General features: G+C 49.5%; 1 protein-coding gene across 1 annotated transcript; it reads left to right on the top strand.

Annotated features, from left to right (window-relative positions):
* The first annotated feature begins 5,458 nt into the window (after positions 1-5,458).
* On the top strand, positions 5,459-16,807 carry AEN (apoptosis enhancing nuclease). Its single transcript, XM_069560404.1, has 4 exons — positions 5,459-5,549; positions 9,828-10,431; positions 13,252-13,452; positions 14,282-16,807. Exons 2-4 carry the CDS (start codon positions 9,886-9,888, stop codon positions 14,516-14,518), a joined length of 984 nt encoding a protein of 327 aa, XP_069416505.1. The 5' UTR covers positions 5,459-5,549; positions 9,828-9,885; the 3' UTR covers positions 14,519-16,807.
* Positions 16,808-17,862: the final 1,055 nt, after the last annotated feature.

Consider the following 17,862-nt stretch of genomic DNA (forward strand, 5'->3'; position numbering starts at 1 on the left):
CCTGAGACAAATTAACCAGAGTGTAGCGGGTGGTACAAAGCAAGATGATTGGCCTGAGAGAATATAAAGACCTAGAAAACTTGTCCCCTTGTTTATAAAAGATTCAAACTTCAAAGGTGCGGCTGTCTCTCCGAGCTCGCCCAGGTGTCTTTCCACACGTTCTTTTCTTTTCAATAAACTTTTTACTCTTTACCTTCTGTCTCCTTGCCTGAATTCATTCTTGAATAGACAGGCAAGACTAGGGACCTTAGCCCTAACTGCTGGCTCCTGTGGTCCAGGGGTTAGGACTCCCAGTCTGGAAAACTAAAGACCTTGCTTCCAGCTACCACTTGCTGCCGCTTACTGCTGCACACATCTGAAATCAGGGGAAGATATAGAGGTACCGCAGATAGGTGCAAAGTCACCGTGGGGTCAAGAATGCTAGTAGAACAGGAGTGTGCTTGAATAGAATGAGTAAGTTACTTACGTTGGCTCCCAGAGTTGTGCCAGCTTCACACCCTCTAACACATCGGATTTTAAACTTTAAGATGCATCAGGAAGCTGTTAATTAGGTTGTTAAAACACAGACCGCCTGGGCCCCACCCACCCCTGAATTTCTAAGTCAGTGGGTCCAACCTGTTTCCAGGCGATGCCTAGGCTGCTGGTTGAGGACCACCCTTAGAGAACCACTGCCGCAAACAATGGCTGGATGGACACCCACCCTCCTGTCTGCACCGGATGCAGCCACATGGGAATCCCCATAGCATCCCGGATAGTCCTCAAAACAGGCATGAGGGATTTCCCTGGTGGTCCAGTGATTAAGACTTTGCCTTCCAACGCAGGCAGGTGTGGATTCAATCCCTGGTTGGGGAACTGAGATCCCCAATGTCTTGCAGCAAAAAAACCAAACCATAAAATGGAAGCAGTATTGTATCAAATTCAATAAAGACTCTAAAGACGGTCCACATTAAAAAAGGAAAAAAAGTCTTAAAAATAGGCATGCAAGGAAGGCAGAATGTTGCTTCAAGAGTTTGGCTTGATGGTTTGTAAGGGCAAAGCACAAGTCAAGTCATACGTCTCAAGTGCTGCTTGATGTACAAGGTAGAGGGAGAAAGGGCAGGACTTGGATCATGGGCTTTCCCGCATCAAGCCCGGCTCAAGGGGTCTGTTATAGGGGAGCCCTACTCTTTGTGGAAGGAGGAGGTAGGTTCATTTAAGGAATGGGAGGGTGAGGGCCCTAAAGTTTGAAGTTCACAGACAAGATATGCCAGTATTGGGCCATCCATGTTGTATACTTGTGGACTTCCAACTTTTTTGCTTGATAATGTCTTGTCATAACCCTTGGTAGTTATAAAAGATGTATTGGAAATATTGACTTTTTTTTTAAATGTGTCTGTATTCATTGGAAGGAGTGATGCTGAAACTGAAGCTCCAACACTTTGGCCACCTGATGTGAAGAGCCGACTCATAGGAAAAGACCCTGATGCTGGGAAAGATTAAACGCAAAAGGAAAAGAGGGAGGTAGAGGATGAGATGGTTGGATAGTATCACCGACTCAGTGGATATGAGTTTGAGCAAACTCTAAGAGACAGTGGAAGACAGGGAAGCCTGGCCTGCCTCCATGGAGTCCCAAAGAGTCGGATGTGACTGAGAGACTGAACAACAGGGACTTCCCTGGAGGTCCAGTGGTTAAGACTTGGTCTTCCCTTGCAGGAGGTTTGGGTCTGATCCCTGGCCGGGGAGCTAAAATCCCACATGCCTAGTGGCCAAAAAACCAGAACATAAACAACAGAAGAAATATTGTAACAAATTTAATAAGAATTTTCAAATGATCTATGTAAAAAAAAATCTTTAAAACATTTTAAAGATTTGTTTCAAACTGCTATATATATCATAGCAGTTTGATACCAACATTAACCATTTTTTAAAATACATGAAAAAAGCTCTTACTGACAATGTTAAATTTTATCTGAGGCCTGTGCTCCTGGAAAACATCAATGGTGCAATGGTGAAGAAATTTCCCCTATCCTTTTGTGTTCCAGAAAATAGTTACTGCAAAGAAATACGATGCCCCATATGACTGGGGTAAAACTCCTGGATTGAGTCCTGGCACCACCACTCCAAATTCCTCTTCTTTGCCTCATTGGTGATTAACTCAACTGTTGGACCTATGGATCAATTGGAATAAAATGCTTATAACCAAACATTGGTTAAGCTTCTTTTCTTCCCTCAGGTCCCTTGAACTTTGGCCCACCCAGAGCCAGTTTATAATCCCTCTGGATCCCTCCAGAGAATAGGCTGGCCTCAGGGTAAAACAGAGAAGGCAATGACAACCCACTCCAGTACTCTTGCCTGGAAAATCCCATGGACGGAGGAGCCTGGTAGGCTGCAGTCCATGGGGTCACTAAGAGTCAGACACCACTGAGTGACTTCACTTTCACTTTTCACTTTCACGCATTGGAGAAGAAAATGACAACCCACTCCAGTTCTTGCCTTGAGAATCCCAGGAACGGGGGAGCCTGGTGGGCTGCCGTCTATGGGGTCGCATAGAGTCATACACGACTGACGTGACTTAGCAGCAGCAGCAGCAGCAGCAGCAGGGTAAAACAATCTCCAAATCTAATATCTACTGATATAAAAGGATCTGGTCACTCTTGCTTCCACAGTGTATTCTTTCTGGCCCTGTTTTCTCCTCCCTATAAAAGGAAACTCTTTTTGCCTAACTCTTAAGAATTAGCAGAGCATTTTCTCTATTGCAATAAATCTCTCCTCCCAATCATCCACCCCACTAATCCTTTCAAACAGTTTCTCCTTACTTAATCTGGATTTGTTTTTTTATTTATGTGCAACATTCTTTGTTCTTCTTCAACTTATATTTCCATTCACCTTCTGCTATGGCGTTTTATCCTAGCATCATCTGTTTTCATGTTTGGTAATATTTTCTGGAGAACCTGATCACATTTTAATGCCACGAAACTGTACATCCATTTGAACTTGTTAACACTAGAAAAATGTCTTGTGACCCATAAAGTTTCCAAATGTGATTCTTTTTTTCTGTCTTGTGACCCATAGGGGTCTCAGTGTTATATTTTTTCCTTCCGGATTGAGATATTGTTGCAATTATTTGTATTGCAAATGAGCAAATGATAAATACACAGCATTTCATTGTCCGAGCAATAATCTTTAAACATAAAAAGTAAATTTTCACTAGAAATGCCATTGGAAATGTGTCCCTTTAAGAGATTGAACCAGTTATTTTTTCCATCAAATTTGTAAATCCAGGGATGAATATACTTTTTGCCAGAATGAGAAAGAGTTGGGCCTTCCATTTTGTTTTTATGGATGTAAGCACTAATAAACATTGTTCAGATAAAAGAAGTGGAAGGAAGTTTTCCTAGCAATGACTCTCAATTCTTTTGATTCCTGATAATTATCCAGCCTCAAAACAATGTTTTTAATGACCTATTAGCTGACAACATGATTAAATCCTCCTTGGATCATAGCAAAAGCAAAGAATCAGAAACCAATAGACTGGTAGAAGGGTTTCTTGCCAGTCCTGGATCATAGCCCGTTGTTGTTGCTGTTCAGTTGCTGAGTTGTGTCCAGCTCTCTTGTGACCCCATGTAGCCTACCAGACTCCTCTGTCTATAAGATTTCCCAGCAAGAATACTGAAGTGGGTTGCCATTTCTCTCTCCAGGGGATCTTCCTGATCCAGGTATAGAACTCATGTCTTCTGCTTGGCAGATGATTCCTTACTGCTGAGCCACCTGGGAAACCCAATTCATATTCAGAATTGGGAGACTCCTTTATTTCCTAGGGCAATGTTGCAGAGCAAAGTTTAGACTGGGTGTGTGTCTGTGACTTTCCTTTGTAAAGTGGGAGACAGCTGGTTATACAAGGGGAGAGGGAAGCTGGACTTCAAAGACTCCAGTTCCATTCCCAGGTCTAGTCCCACAGGAGTCGAGGTTCTGGTAACTGACTCTCTTGAACCCCTTCCTGTCCCCAGAGTTGCCTCTGACAAAGTCACCTTGTCTGAAAACAGCTACTCTGCATTCCTTCCCTTCTCTGTCTGTCCTCTCAATGCTGCCTCCTAAGGAGCTCAGGAATCTGTCCCAGGCTGTTTATCCTCCCTACCTAGCACTCTGGTTGGTCTTCCCACATGGTGCAGTGGTAAAGAATCTGCCTGCCAAGGCAGGAACACAAGAGATGCAGGTTTGATCCCTGTGTCGGCAAGATCTCTGGAGAAGGAAATGGCAACCCACTCCGGTATTCTTGCCTGGGAAACCCTGTGGACAGAGGAGCTGGTGTGTTACAGTCTACGGGTTGCAAAGAGTCAAACACAACTGAGAAGGCACACACACATGCATCATCCTGGCCATCAGGATCTTATCCTGCCGTAGTGTCCACAGTCACCTGCTCCCACTCCTTTTTCTCCAGGCATGGTCCATTCCTCTCATACTGCAGCCAGAGTGAGCTCCCTCAAATGTAGATCTGCTGGTGAACCAGCTCTGGCTGAAACTCTTTACATCTCCTCCAAACCATCAGGAATCTGAGTAGGAATGCTCATCTCTCCAGCGGCCTTATCCTTTGTCCTGCTTCCCTTAAATCTGTATTCTGGTCAGAAATAGGCCCAGGTACCTCTGACCCTCTCGTTACCTTTCGATGGCACTGCTGCTTGCAAAATGGAGCTAGAAGGAATCTGACTTCATAGGTAAGGGTCTTGGTTTGGATTCGAGCTGTTTTTCCTTAATTTCTTTAAATGTCAGTCTCCCTAATTGTGAAACAGAGATAATATCTCAAAGAGTTCCTCAGACTAAACAGGTGTTTTGCCTGGCATACTGTTAATGCTCAATAATAAATGCAAGCTCTTTATTATTGTTTTTATTACTCACGTTGCAGTAAGTTAGCTGTTAACTTCTGTTACTGTGCCAAACTGTGAGCAACTAGAATCTCCACCAACGAAGCTTATTCTATGTATCCCACTGCGGAGCCCATGGCAGGAACGTATTACTTATGAATAAAGTACTGCAAAAGGACCAATGAAAAAAATTGCGCCGAAGAAGCAATCCTAATTGTAAAAAATCTTTCTTTAGTGCTTATCAGGTGTATTACTCTTTCACCCAGTCTCCTCTACCCTGGAGGAGGAAGGGGCCAACTTTTTCAAATGTGGGTGTGTACACAGTAAGTCATTCTGCTTTTAGTGGCACGGAGCTCATAAGAGTCCACATCCTCACCCAGGGAGGGGGATGAATTGGAGCCTGGGGACCTAGGTGGGAGCGGACCCTGGCGAGAAAAGAGGCCACAGTCCCCTCCAGTCGGCTTTAAAATTTTCCGCGGGTGGGGCCCGCCTGGGCACAAACCACGCCCCTCTTGGAGTCCCCGCCCCTTATGCGCCCAGTGCCAACCGGCAGCCAGCCAGGCTTCCGACCAATCAGAAAAGGCCTTAGGCGGGAGCTGCCGTCCAGCTAGCCAATAGGCGGGCGGCCGCAGCGGGCTTGCCCGGGCGTGTAGCGGCTGCCGGATGCCTGGACGCCACGTGCTGGCGTGAGGGGACTCGTGGGGCTTTCAGGTGATCTCGGGGACCCTGCCGGGGATCTCGGGGTGGGGCTGGCTGGCGCGACATGTCCAGGCCGCGGAGGGCCCCCGCGAGGTGTGTCCGCCCCCGACTTGTGGCCGGAGACTCCCGGCCGGGCCGGCTCTGCTCCCGGGGCCCCGGGAGTGCAGGCCCGGCCCGGGGCGCCTCTTGGCCCGCATCGCGCCTTGCTCTAGGGTCTCGGGTCTGAGTGGGTGGCGCTGGGCAGTGGGGCCGGGCCTGGTGGGCGTTGGCCGGGCAACCGCGACCCCTGAGTGACCAGTGCTTCAGTCCCTCCCTGGTGAGGCCGGGCCGCCCGCACGTCACTCCCCGGAAAGCCGGCGGCCATGAGAGACTGAGCAGGATCTCCTCGGACTTTCTTGTCTCATTTTAACTTTTCAGCAGCACAGGGGATCTCATCGAGCCGGCTTTTCTCAAATTCCGGCGATTATTAGTGTCCTGTTGCGGGGGGCGGGGCCGCGCAGTCTGAAATAGATTCGAGGGCCCTTTTCCCCAAATGGCAGTTAAGAAGGTGTGGGGGTAGGCTTGGAAATCAGACTTTTTAAACAGACTTCTTAATTGTTTCTGATAATGAGCTGCTTTTTGGAGGTGGGTTGCCTGGAGAATCCCAGGGATGGGGGAGCCTGGTGGGCTGCCGTCTTGGGGTCGCACAGAGTCGGGAACGACTGAAGTGACTTAGCAGCAGCAGCAGCAGCAACCTAGTTCGACGCTGGGTTTAATAAACCCTAGTTTTAAGTTAGGTCAGCCATCCCCAACTTTTATTGGCACCAGGGACCGGTTTGGAAGACAAATTTTCCCATGGACTGGGAAGGCAGGGTGGATGGTTTCTGGATAATTCAAGTGCCTTATGGTTCTTTCTCATTTAATGGGGCTGCTGATCTGACAGGAGGTACCGGTCTGTGGCCCAGAGGTTGGGGACCCCTGAGTCAGGAGACAGTGTCTTGGTCCTGTTCATCTAGCTCTTTAGTGCCAGAGCAGGGTCTAGACTGCCCATCTTCCTGATAGCCCGCAAGTTGGTGGCCCTGAGGCCACTGGCGATTCTGACTTTGGAGTTCCTTTGCCCAAAGGCCTGTTGGCTGCTGATTCAGATGTTGGTTCTGGGCGGGAGAGAGATTTGTTTGCTTCACTGAAACATTTGTTGTTTGAGCGAAGCTTCTGCCTAGCTTCACTGAGCTCCGTGTGGCAGCCCAAGATGAGGACTGTGTGCTCTTGATGATTAACTGTTGGTTCTGATGTGTCAGCTAAGTCAGGACATGTAGAAGAGGACTGCTTTCATTTCTTGGAACAAACAGCCCTGAGACCTTTTTTCCCCCCTCCTCCATGTGGCTCTGCGACCCCACGGACCTCCAGGCTCCTCTGTCCGTGGGATTTCCCAGGCAAGGATAACTGGAATGAGTTGCCATTTCCTTCTCCAGGAGATCTTTCCAACCCAGGGATCCTGCATCTCCTGCATTGGCAGGTGAATTCTTTACCACCATGCCACCAATTTCTGGCCTCTTTGAAACTTTGTCAACAGGTTTAGGGAGGCCATCGACCCTAGTCCAGGCCTCCTGACCTTGCAGGGTCCTTGGCCATCTCAGAGAAGGACAAGGTCCCTCCTCCCCTACAGAAGGCAGTTATTAGTGGCTCTCTGTCTTCTTAGACCTCATTCTCCCCATTACTGGGCCAAGGCAAGTTGAGGTTCTGTATCTGTCAGCCTCAGTAGGTGACTTGTGAATATGAAGGTGATTATAGTTGAGAGCCCCTTTAAAAAGGAGAAGGGTTCTTGGGGGAAGGGATCAGGAAGCAGAGGGAGGATGTCATGGAGACTCCCGTCTGGCCCAGGCATCACCGCATGGTAGGTAGTTCATCTCTCCTCCCATTTCTCTTAATCACTGCTGCCTTTGTGCAGACTCCTATGTTCTTTCTCCAGGTCTCTTCCTTTAAGGCAATTGTGATCCTGTCCCTCTCTCCCTAAAACTGGAGATTGATGGTTCCCACCTACCTTTGGATGAAGCCCCAACTTTGACTTTTCTCCAGGGACAGTTCTCCCTGACTATCCCCGTCTCCTCGCCCCTACCTCCTTTCTTTCCAGTTGCTGCATCCAAATCCTTGCTTTCCCACCATGAGTCTGTCCTGCCTCTTGGACTTTGTGTCCATGTTTTTTCCTGTCTGCATGCCCTTCCCTTCCTGGGCTGACTGGTAGACCTTTCTGAAACCCTTCAAAGTATCTCCTCCACTGCCAGGCCTTCTCTAACTTAGCGCTTCTGCTTTTTAAATACCTGGCCTGATGACAGTCATGGGTCCTTCCATATATTTATGTGTGTGTGTGGGTGTATGCAGGGGGTTTATAATATATACATATAATAAATGTAAATATGTAGCGTAATGGGGATTTGGCCGCAATAAAAATATATACTAACCAGTTGAAAGCCTAGGATACGACACTGTACTGACTCCACAGAAAATCCCTTTGATACTATGAAGAATAGTTGATTCAGGAGTTAAGAATGAGCAGCTCAATTTTAATCAGATGTACTAGGAAACAGCATTTTCATGAATACAGTTGCAATTAAAATTGGTCACCTATAAAGATTTTAAAGGCTATATCAAAGTATACAGTCTAGATGAAAGATGGATTAATGAACCAGGAGACTGAAATAATGGGGTGGGGAAGGGAAGGATTGGGAGTTTGGGATTAGCAAATGCAAATTATTACAAATAGGATGGATAAACAAGTATAGATAGCACTGCTGCTGCTGCTCAGATGCTCAGTCATGTCCAACTCTTTGTGACCCCATGGATTACAGCACGCCAGGTTCCTCTGTCCATGGGATTTTCCTGGCAATAATACTGGAGTGGGTTGCCATGCCCTCCTCCAGGGGATCTTCACTACCAAGGGATAGAACCCTCGCCTCCTGCATTGCAGGTGGATTTTTTTTAATCACTGACCCACTGGGGAAGCCGCCTGTATAGCGCAGGGAACTATATTCAATATCCTGTGATAAATCATAATGGAAAAGCACATGAAAAGGAATATTTGTGTGTGTAACCGATCACTTTGTTATACAGCTGAAGTTAATAGCAACACTGTAAATCAGTTATACTCCAGTAACTTTTAAAATAATAATTTTTAAAAATACACATGGATTTTACCATTTCCTATTCACAAGGGAAGGGTGGGTTTACATGCAAAGAACCTGAATTGGTTAGGTACTTATTCTGAGCTGAGTTAGTCCCTGCTCTGACTACTTCAAAGCGCTGGTTTTGCGGTCTGTTCAAAATCTACCAGCTGACTTATGACTTAGCACAGCAAATGAGATGAGGCTTCCCAAGCTGCATCCTTGACGATTTGGAAGATGCCAGTCTTTGCATGGGGTTTGTAAACCCACAGGAGCAAACAGCTGTTTCCTGTGACCATGGTGTGTGACAGCATCTCCTGTCAACCCAGCGTTCAGGCATGGAGAGCGTGGAGGAGGGACCACGGAAGTCTACAGCACTGTACATCAGGGCTCTTTTCTGTTTCTCCTTTTTAGATTTGAGCTGGTTTACCAGCACACACCTATGCCTGTAGGCCTCCATGATTACACTACAAAGTCCAACTATGTTAAATGTTTGTAGACAGTGTTATGACGAGTGAATTAGAAAGTCAGTTGATAGATATGTCATTTTGGTTAACACATATCAAAAATACAACTGTTGTGGGCTTCCTGTGAGATAGTTTCTCTAGGTTCTACTGTGGGTAGGAAAGGTTCTACCTTTACACTGCATAAAGCTTTTGTTTGTTTATCCAAAATGGGATTTCGTATATATGTAACATCTCTGTAATCTTTATTTTCTCATTTTGTTTATTTTCTCTTAAACCTCTCTAAAAGTTTTTCATAATTTTTAGTTTAAGCTAACAATGTTGGAGGTAGGCTATGGTGTGGAATTTGAAAGCCTGGGTTCTGGGTTCACATCAGCCTTTGTCTGTTTATTAATTGGATGAATTACTAAGCCTTCATGCCTCACCTTTCGCACCTACAACATGGGGATAATAATACCTTTCTGAGTTGTGGGAAAGATTGAGTGATTCCATGTAAAGTACTTAAGACAGTGATTTTGCAGGTGATGTTGACCCTATGAGTGCAGTTATCATTAAAACAGGTCCTTGGCTTTGTCTGGGGTCTTGAGACACTGTACAGCAGTTGCGCACTGGCTGGAGGGAGCGGGTGGGGGGGCAGGGCTGGCCGGGCCTGTTCCTCACCCCGCCCCTCTGCCCTGTTTCTCTCCCAGGCTGCTGCCCTGTTGGCAGATCACCTCCCAGGCCTCCCTGGCCCTGAGTGGTGCACAGATGGGGATGGTACCCCAGGAAGCTCCTGAGTCAGTGCAGTGCCTGAGCCCTTCCCTGGCCAGCCGGAATGCCAAGGATGTGCTTCGGAGGAAGCACAAGAGGAAGAGCCGACAGCACCAGCGCTTCATGGCCCGGAAGGCCTTGCTGCAGGAGCAGGGGCTGCTGAGCCCACTCCGGGAGCCAGGACCCTCCTCTCTGCCTATGCTGCCTGGGGCCCCGCCAGGCACAGAAGGGGCCGACAGTGCCAGGCAGCGTCCGCGGGCTGAATCTGAAGGTGCTGGGTGCAACAGAAAGCCAGCCCCCAGGGACTCTGCCGGCCCCTTGCCCAGCAAGTGCGTGGCCATTGACTGCGAGATGGTGGGCACGGGACCCCGAGGGCGGGTGAGCGAGCTGGCCCGCTGCTCCGTGGTGAGTTACTATGGCGAGGTCCTCTACGACAAGTACGTCCGGCCTGAGATGCCCATCGTGGACTACCGCACGCGCTGGAGCGGCATCACCCGGCAGCACATGCGCAAAGCCATCCCCTTCCAGGTGGCCCAGAAAGAGGTGAGGCCAGGGCGGGGGCTGAGCCCGGGTCTGAGCTAACACGTAGCCACTGGAAGCAGAGAGACCTAGGGAACCTTACTAAGCTTCTTCAAACAGTGGGTTTCCTCTCCATAGGAAAGGATGAGTAGAAATCCTGCCTTCCCTGCATGGAGCGATTGCTGGCTGTCCCACGTGGTGGTGTGTGTGGAAAGGCTGTGCCTTTCCCACAAGATGGGAAGCAGCTTACGTTCCCATTTTCTTCTGTTATAAAAGTACTACGTGTCTGCATAAAATGTGTAAGGCCCTTAGTGCTGTCACCTCCAGGTGTTAATATTTTGGTATTTTTTTGTTAGTTTTTCATTGCTTTGTTGTTGTTCAGTCACTAAGTCATATTCCCACTCTTTGTGGCCCCATGGACTGCAGCATGCCAGACTTCCCTGTCCTTCACCACCTCCTAGAGCTTGCTCAAACTCATGTCCATTGAGTCGGTGGCACCATCCAGCCATCTCATCTTCTGTCATCCCCTTCTCCTCCTGCCTTCCATCTTTCCCAGCATCAGGATCTTTTCTAATGAGTCAGCTCTTCCTATCAGGTGGTCAAAGTATTGGAGCTTCAGCTTCAGCATCAGTCTTTCCAATGAATGTTAAGGGTTGATTTCCTTTAGGATTGACTGGTTTGATCTCCTTGCTGTCCAAGGGACTCATTGCTTTGAGGAAAATTAATTTGTGGTTGGGGCCACACTAACATGCCAGGAACTCCCAAACACCCTTGAGCGTAGGAAATGTACCTAAATCTTTATTAACAATCTTGGATTCTTGTCCCAGATCCTCTCCCTAGAGATTCTGATCCTGCAAGACTCTAGGTCTTGGGAGGGAACTGATGTGTGTTTCTAAAAACCATCATGCTGTACAAACCTGCATGATAAAGACCCTAGAGCTGATGGGGAAAATGGGGTTAGAGACACAACACTTAAACTTTATCAGTGACCCCCCCAGATAAAACAGGAGGTCCCAATTATGGAAACAGTGGAAGCACAGTTTTGCACAGGTTCAGTGGTTAAGGAAAGTATAAATTTACTGATATGGTGCTCTGTGAGCAAACTCCGGAAGATAGTGAAGGACAGGGGATCCTAATGTGCTGCAGTCCCTGGGGTTGCCAAGAGTCGGACCTGACTTGGCGACTGAACTGAACTGAACTTGCCTTGAAAAGACCCAGACACGACTTAGCGACTGAACTGAACTTGCCTTGAGAAGACCTGGAGCGCTCAGGGACGTAGCTGTCGAGAGGATGGTGGCTTGTGCTGTGGTGGAGCGGTTAAGGGTGTTACTTGAAGTTAGGATATGGGAAGCATGCAGGTGAGCTAAGCTGGCTGGTAGACGTCTGAGAGTCCCCCGTGGCTCTGCTAACCTGGGTATGCTTTCTGCATTCATTCAGTGTTTATCAAGGGCAACATCTGCATTATTCTCAAGTCACATCAACCAGGTTGGACCATTCTGCATTTTTAAACCAAGCATTATAGCAAAGCTATACTTAACATTTCTGGTTTATTCTTGGGATGAGGTACATTTAGGGAATATTGATACAAGTCATCTTGTGTCTTCCTTTTTCACAGCAGATACAGTGTAAGCATTTCTTTTAAATGGATGTTTCAAGTGAGCTGATTAGGAATAGAGGCAGCAGGAAGGCAGACGGGTGGTAACCCCCAGCTCCTAGGGATGTCTCTTGGCCTGCCAAGAGCAGGCCCGTGCTGGATTGGCCCACGCTCTGGGCCAGTATGAATGGGGTCTGCTGAGTCCTTTCCCACCATGTGGCTTGTGTGTATGTGTTTGGGGTGGTGGCCCATCCCTACCACTGAAGTCTAAATGTGCCTATCCATATGCTATGAAAGCTGAGTTTAGTGATAAACCGTGTGTTGCCAGCAGAGGTGGCTGTGGGAGGCTGGCAGCAGGTGATAAGGAGATGCGAGCCCAGGGAAGAGGGTTCAAGGGGTTTGCAGGCCCGTAGGCCTGGATTTGGCTTCCCTTGGAAGGCAGGAGAGAGAGGCTCACCCTGTGCAGATGGTCTGAGCTGAGCCAGAGAGAGGTTCCGAGGGTGAGAGGCGGGAGTCCTGGACGGCAGAGGGGCAAAGGGACAGAATCCAGAAGACAAGGACTGCTGCGTTGGTGCTGAAAGAGCTGTCCTTGGTCGCCTGTCTCCAGTGCCTGGCACAGTTCTGTGACTTCACCTGGCACGTCTCCCCGGACCCCCTCCTGTGAGCTGAGCTGTCACTGGGCACCGCTAGTCTAGGCACACATGTCCCTGCATTTTACAATGAGCTTACATTGAGAGGCAGCTTGAACAGGCCATGCGGAGCTGAACATGTGCTTAGACAACATGGTTAATCCCCCAAAGGAGAGAACAGCAGGGGTCCTGGTGGCAGCCGGGGCAGCCTCCCGATGTTTAAAGCTGAGACCTGCCGTGAGAGGAGCTGGTGGAAATTGGGGGCGGAAGTGGGCGGGAGGGGGTTGGGGATGGCTAAGTCTTCCAGGCTGAGAAGAGGCTGGGCCAGGAGGAAATATGCTTGTCTGGGGTAACCTACCCATCTAAGAGCTCCTTAGTGCTCACAGCCACCCCACCAATGCGGCTGCCAGCTTTCCCATTTTGCAGGTGTGGGGGAAGCTTAAACAGGCCCCTGGTGATAGTGAGTAGTGAGTCAAAGGTCTACATTCAAACTTTGAGCAGCCTGATTAACTGTGGGGCTCATGGTCACCCCTGTCTACACTGCCTCCCCCCACAGGGGTCCCTGGACCACTGCTCAGGGTGTCAGGATGTGGCCCTTCCTGACTCCTCCTCTGTTCACAGATTCTCAAGCTCCTGAAGGGCAAGGTGGTGGTGGGCCACGCCCTGCACAACGATTTTCAGGCCCTCAAGTACATCCACCCTCGGGGCCAGACCCGGGATACCACTTCCGTCCCCAGCCTCCTCAGCCAGCCAGGGGTCCACATCCGGAATCGTGTCTCTCTGAAGGACCTGGCCCTGCAGCTGCTGCACAAGAAGATCCAGGTGCGTGGGGCTGGAGGGGAACGGGAGGGGGGAGCCAGGGGCCATGGGCAGGCGGTGCGGGGCCTGCCACTTCCCCAGCCTGGTCCAGGGACTCCCGGGTGTACACATAACCCTGGGTGTGTTCTCTTCACCCTCTTCTCCAGTAGGTTGTGACCGTCAGCCACCTGCTCCCAGGCTGCTCTCTTTAGATCCATCTCCCACCCAGTCCTGCTTCTGTCCTCTCGTTCACGTGTAGAATTCCACCTCTTACACCCAGGAGCGGTCAGGGGTACCTGGTCACTCTTGGTCCTCCTGTGTTTCACATTCGTTATTCCATCTGCTCCTCGAGCCTTTGAATTGGGTGCAATGTATTTATTTTCTCCCTGGGACTGCGTCGAGGAGATCTTCGCTGCTGCCTGTGGACCTGCTCCAGTTGCGACGAGTGGAGGCTGCTCTCTGGTCGCGGTGCCCGGGCTTCTCAACGCAGTGACTTCTCTTGTTGCAGGGCGTGGGCGAAGCCTGCGGCCTGTGGGATCTTCCCGGACTAGGGAATGAGCCCACGTCTCCTGCATTGGCAGGCAGATTCTTTACCACTGAGCCACCCGGGAAGCCCAGAATCAGGGACTTTTAAACCAGTTTTTAGATTTAAGGAAATAGGCGAAACAGATGGCTTGTGATACCGCTGGCGTTCCAGCGCTCTTCTGTGTGACTGGGACCCATGTCCTTCTCACTGAACGAGGCTGTGCACCCGTGTTCTGAGAGTACACGTCCCTGGGCCTGGACCCAGAGCCCGGGGCGGCTGACTTCCCCCCAGGACTGCGGGCAGTGACACGTGGGCTCTTGTCCGCAGGTGGGCCAGCACGGGCACTCGTCCGTAGAAGACGCCATGACCGCCATGGAGCTCTACCGGCTAGTGGAGGTGCAGTGGGAGCAGCAGGCGGCCAGCAGCCTCCGGGCGCCCCCTGAGGACAGAGAGCCCGACAGCAGCACGGACGTGGAGCAGTACATGCAGGACCAGTACTGGCCAGAGGACCCGGCCCAGGGCGCCTGCGGAGACGCAGGGGAGGCTCCGGGCCGGAGGGAGTGAGGGTGGAGAAGCTCCCCTGGGGATCGGGGACCGGGAGAGCACCTGGGGCAGGACGCTTGGCTGCCCCCGCGGTCTGAAGAGTCGGGACCACCTGCCCACAGCACAGCCCTCCGCTCTCCAGAGCTGTCAGCCCTTGCTCCCCAGCTCCTGTGGTTTTGCTAATGGCACTTTATAGACGCCCATGAAAATGGCAGGCGGGCTAGAAGTAGGGACTGCACGGGCAGATGACAGCAGGCTGCCCCCACCCTCGTGCTGTGCTCTCTGAAGGGATCAGGTCTCCCTCCTTGGGTGTGGTGGGTGGGGGTGTCAATATTCCAGAGTTCCCTTATCTCCACCCTGTGACCTGGGGCAAAGTGTTCTTCCTGTTGTCACCAGCTACCTCTTCCTCCAGAGTCACTTTCTAGAAAATAAACATGCCCTGAGGCTATACAGTTAAGGACGGTAAAGCAATGTCTGCAGTGCAGGAGACCTGGGTTTGATCCCTGGTTTGGGAAGATCCCCTGGAGAAAGAAATGGCAGCCCACTCTAGTATCCTTGCCTGGAAAATCCCATGGACGGCGGAGCCTGGTAGGCTACCGTCCATGGGGTCACAAAGAGTCGGACACGACTGAGCGACTTCACTTTCTAGGCCATTTTGTCCCTTTCTGAACTGGAACTCTGGCAGCAATGGAACAACAGAGACCTCAGATCACGGGGAGCTGGGTCCTCACCTGCTTGCGGGCAGGAGTCACCGGGTGCTCTTCTGGGAGGAGGGAAGGCAGATAAGCTCTGGGTGGAGGCTGGCATGTGTATCTTGACCCAAGGCAGGCATTCCTCCTGCCCACCCAGCACTAGACCCTGAAGCAGAAGTCTGAGAAACAGAGCGGTTAAACTCTGGGGCCCCTCAGCAGAATTGCCCACTGGGGTCTTTATTGAGAGCAAGACCACAGGTCTCCAGGGGTGCAGAGGGCAGGTCTGCCAGGGTTAGACTGGCATTGACAGCTGTGTAGTTGTGCCTGCACTTGGGTGGGTGCCCCCAGCCACTTGTGGTTGGGTGAGTGGGTGGGTTTTCTCAAAATTACTAAAAACGTTCTCTGTCAGGATTCATCCCCCACCCCTCTGTCCTTTTTCCCTAAGGACCAGTTTTGTGGTATTGGGGTACCTGAGAGCTCAAGTCACACAGAAACTCTGAGCCCCATCTTAGCTCACCACTTAATAGCTTTGAGACCTAGGCAAGTGTGTGACTTCACCCTGAGTCTGATTCCTCATCTGTAAAATGGGAATAAGGGTACCACCTACCTCACAGGGTTGTTAGGCTCTGTGAGCTGTGTTTTCTTTCTTTCTTTTTTTTTTTTTTTGAGCTGTGTTTTCTTTAAGGATTAGTGTTAGGTTCTTCCAAGTAACACCTGAACACACCCTGGGGCCATTTGAGGGCTTTGGCCCCAAATATTTCCAGCCTTATCAGTAAACAAAGGAAGTCACAGTCACCAGCAATTGCAGATTGCAGCCCTTAAACAGTGAACTGGTGAACCCTGAGGAAACTCGGCTGAAAAGAATACCTGTCTTCTAGCAGTCATCAGACTAGCCACTCCCTGCAGCAGAGCCCTGACAACACTCAGGATGTGAAGCTCAGGATACCGGCCCCCAGAGAGCTGAGGCGCAAATCAAAGGAGTGATTTCAGCTTGAACCCAGACTCTTGCATCTTCCCATGCATAGAAAAACACTAAACTCCTTAACCCGAGATTTCTGGTTTTAAGTAGCATCATATTTTGATGTTTGGACCACTTGCCCTATGTTTCAAAACTCCTATATAGCCTGACTCCGCTCCTCGCCTGCTCAGAGCTCTGAAATGCTGCTCCTGGGCTGCAGTCCTCATTTTGCACCCAAATAAAACTTAACTCACATCTCTCACGCTGTGCATTTTTTGCCCAGACAGGACTTGTTCTTGTGGCTATTCCAGTAGGTGGGGCACGGGCCACCGAGCACAGCTCACTCTTCCCTGTGCTGCTGCATCAATCTGAGCAAAGCAGCAGGGCCAGGGAGTGAGAGACACTCCTGAAAACATAACAGCAAACGCAGGGCCGCAGACTGTTCTGGGCGCTGGCTGAGTCACTGACCAGCTGCTGATCGGCTTCCAAGACTTTGTTCTAGGCTCCTGAAAAGCCTAGCAGACGCCACACTCACAGCTGAGCAGTTGCTTAAGGGCTTTGGGCTTTGGGCTGAGGGATGGAGCTGTTTGCATGTGGAGATGTACTGGGTTTTAAATCAGCTTTGTAAAACCGTTCTGGAATAAAACTCAACTGGAAAAATGGGTGAAATGGCCTTTTGAATCCTCCAGCCGAGGTGGGAGGGGACTTGGTGGAGGGGTTGTGGGACCCCAGGGCACTGAGTCTTGCTGGGTGCTTTGGCCTTTGAGGTGGGTGGCTTTCAAGATGGTGCTTTGGAATGTGGCAGGAAAATATTAGAGCTACAGAATTTATGTAGTTTATTTTTTTTTTATGTAACTGCCCTATCATTTATAGAGCATAAGTTTATTAAACTTGTTTCTCTTTGAAGCTATGCACTCACTTTTTATCTTAAATTCTTTTTTTTTAGTTTTAAATATAAAATAAACAGCTTAAAATTTACCATCTTAACCATTTTTAAGTGTAGTTAATAGTGTTAATACCCACATTGTTATGCAACTCATCTCCAGAACTGATATTACAAAACAGACGCTATGCTCATTAACAATAACCCCTCAGCTCCTGGCAACTACCATTCCACGTTGTTTTCGTGTGTTTGATTAGATACCTCATATAAGTGAAATCTGACTCAATGGACATGAGTTTGGACAAACTCCAGGAGACGGTGAAGCACAGGGAAATCTGGTGTGCTGCAGTCCATGGGGTTGCAGGGTCGGAACATGACTGAGCGATGATAAGTGGGATCCTACAGTATTAGCCGTTTTGTGTCTGGCTTACTTCACTTAAAATGTCCCCAGAGTTCATCTCAGGTGGTGGGATGTGTCAGAATTGCCTTCCATTTTAAGGCTGAGTAACATTCATCTGGAGGTACATGCCGTCATTTGTTTAGCCATCCATCCATGGACAGGCATTGTTATTGTTAATAATGCTTCTGTATCTCTCCAGGACTCTGCTTTCGGTTCTTCTGGATATACACCCAGAAAAATGGGATTGCTGGCTCATGGTGGTTCTGCGCTTAATTTTTTAAGGGATCTTGTGTTGCTCTACACAGTGACTGCGTGTTTTACCTTCCCAGTGGCTACGCGAGTGTCCCAGTTTCTCCACATCCTCACCAGTATGCTATTGTGATCTTTTTGGTAATAACCATTTTGACAGGCGTCAGGTGGTTACCCGTGGTT

This window comes from Ovis canadensis, chromosome 18, assembly GCF_042477335.2.
Source record: "Ovis canadensis isolate MfBH-ARS-UI-01 breed Bighorn chromosome 18, ARS-UI_OviCan_v2, whole genome shotgun sequence".
Lineage (NCBI taxonomy): Eukaryota > Metazoa > Chordata > Mammalia > Artiodactyla > Bovidae > Ovis > Ovis canadensis.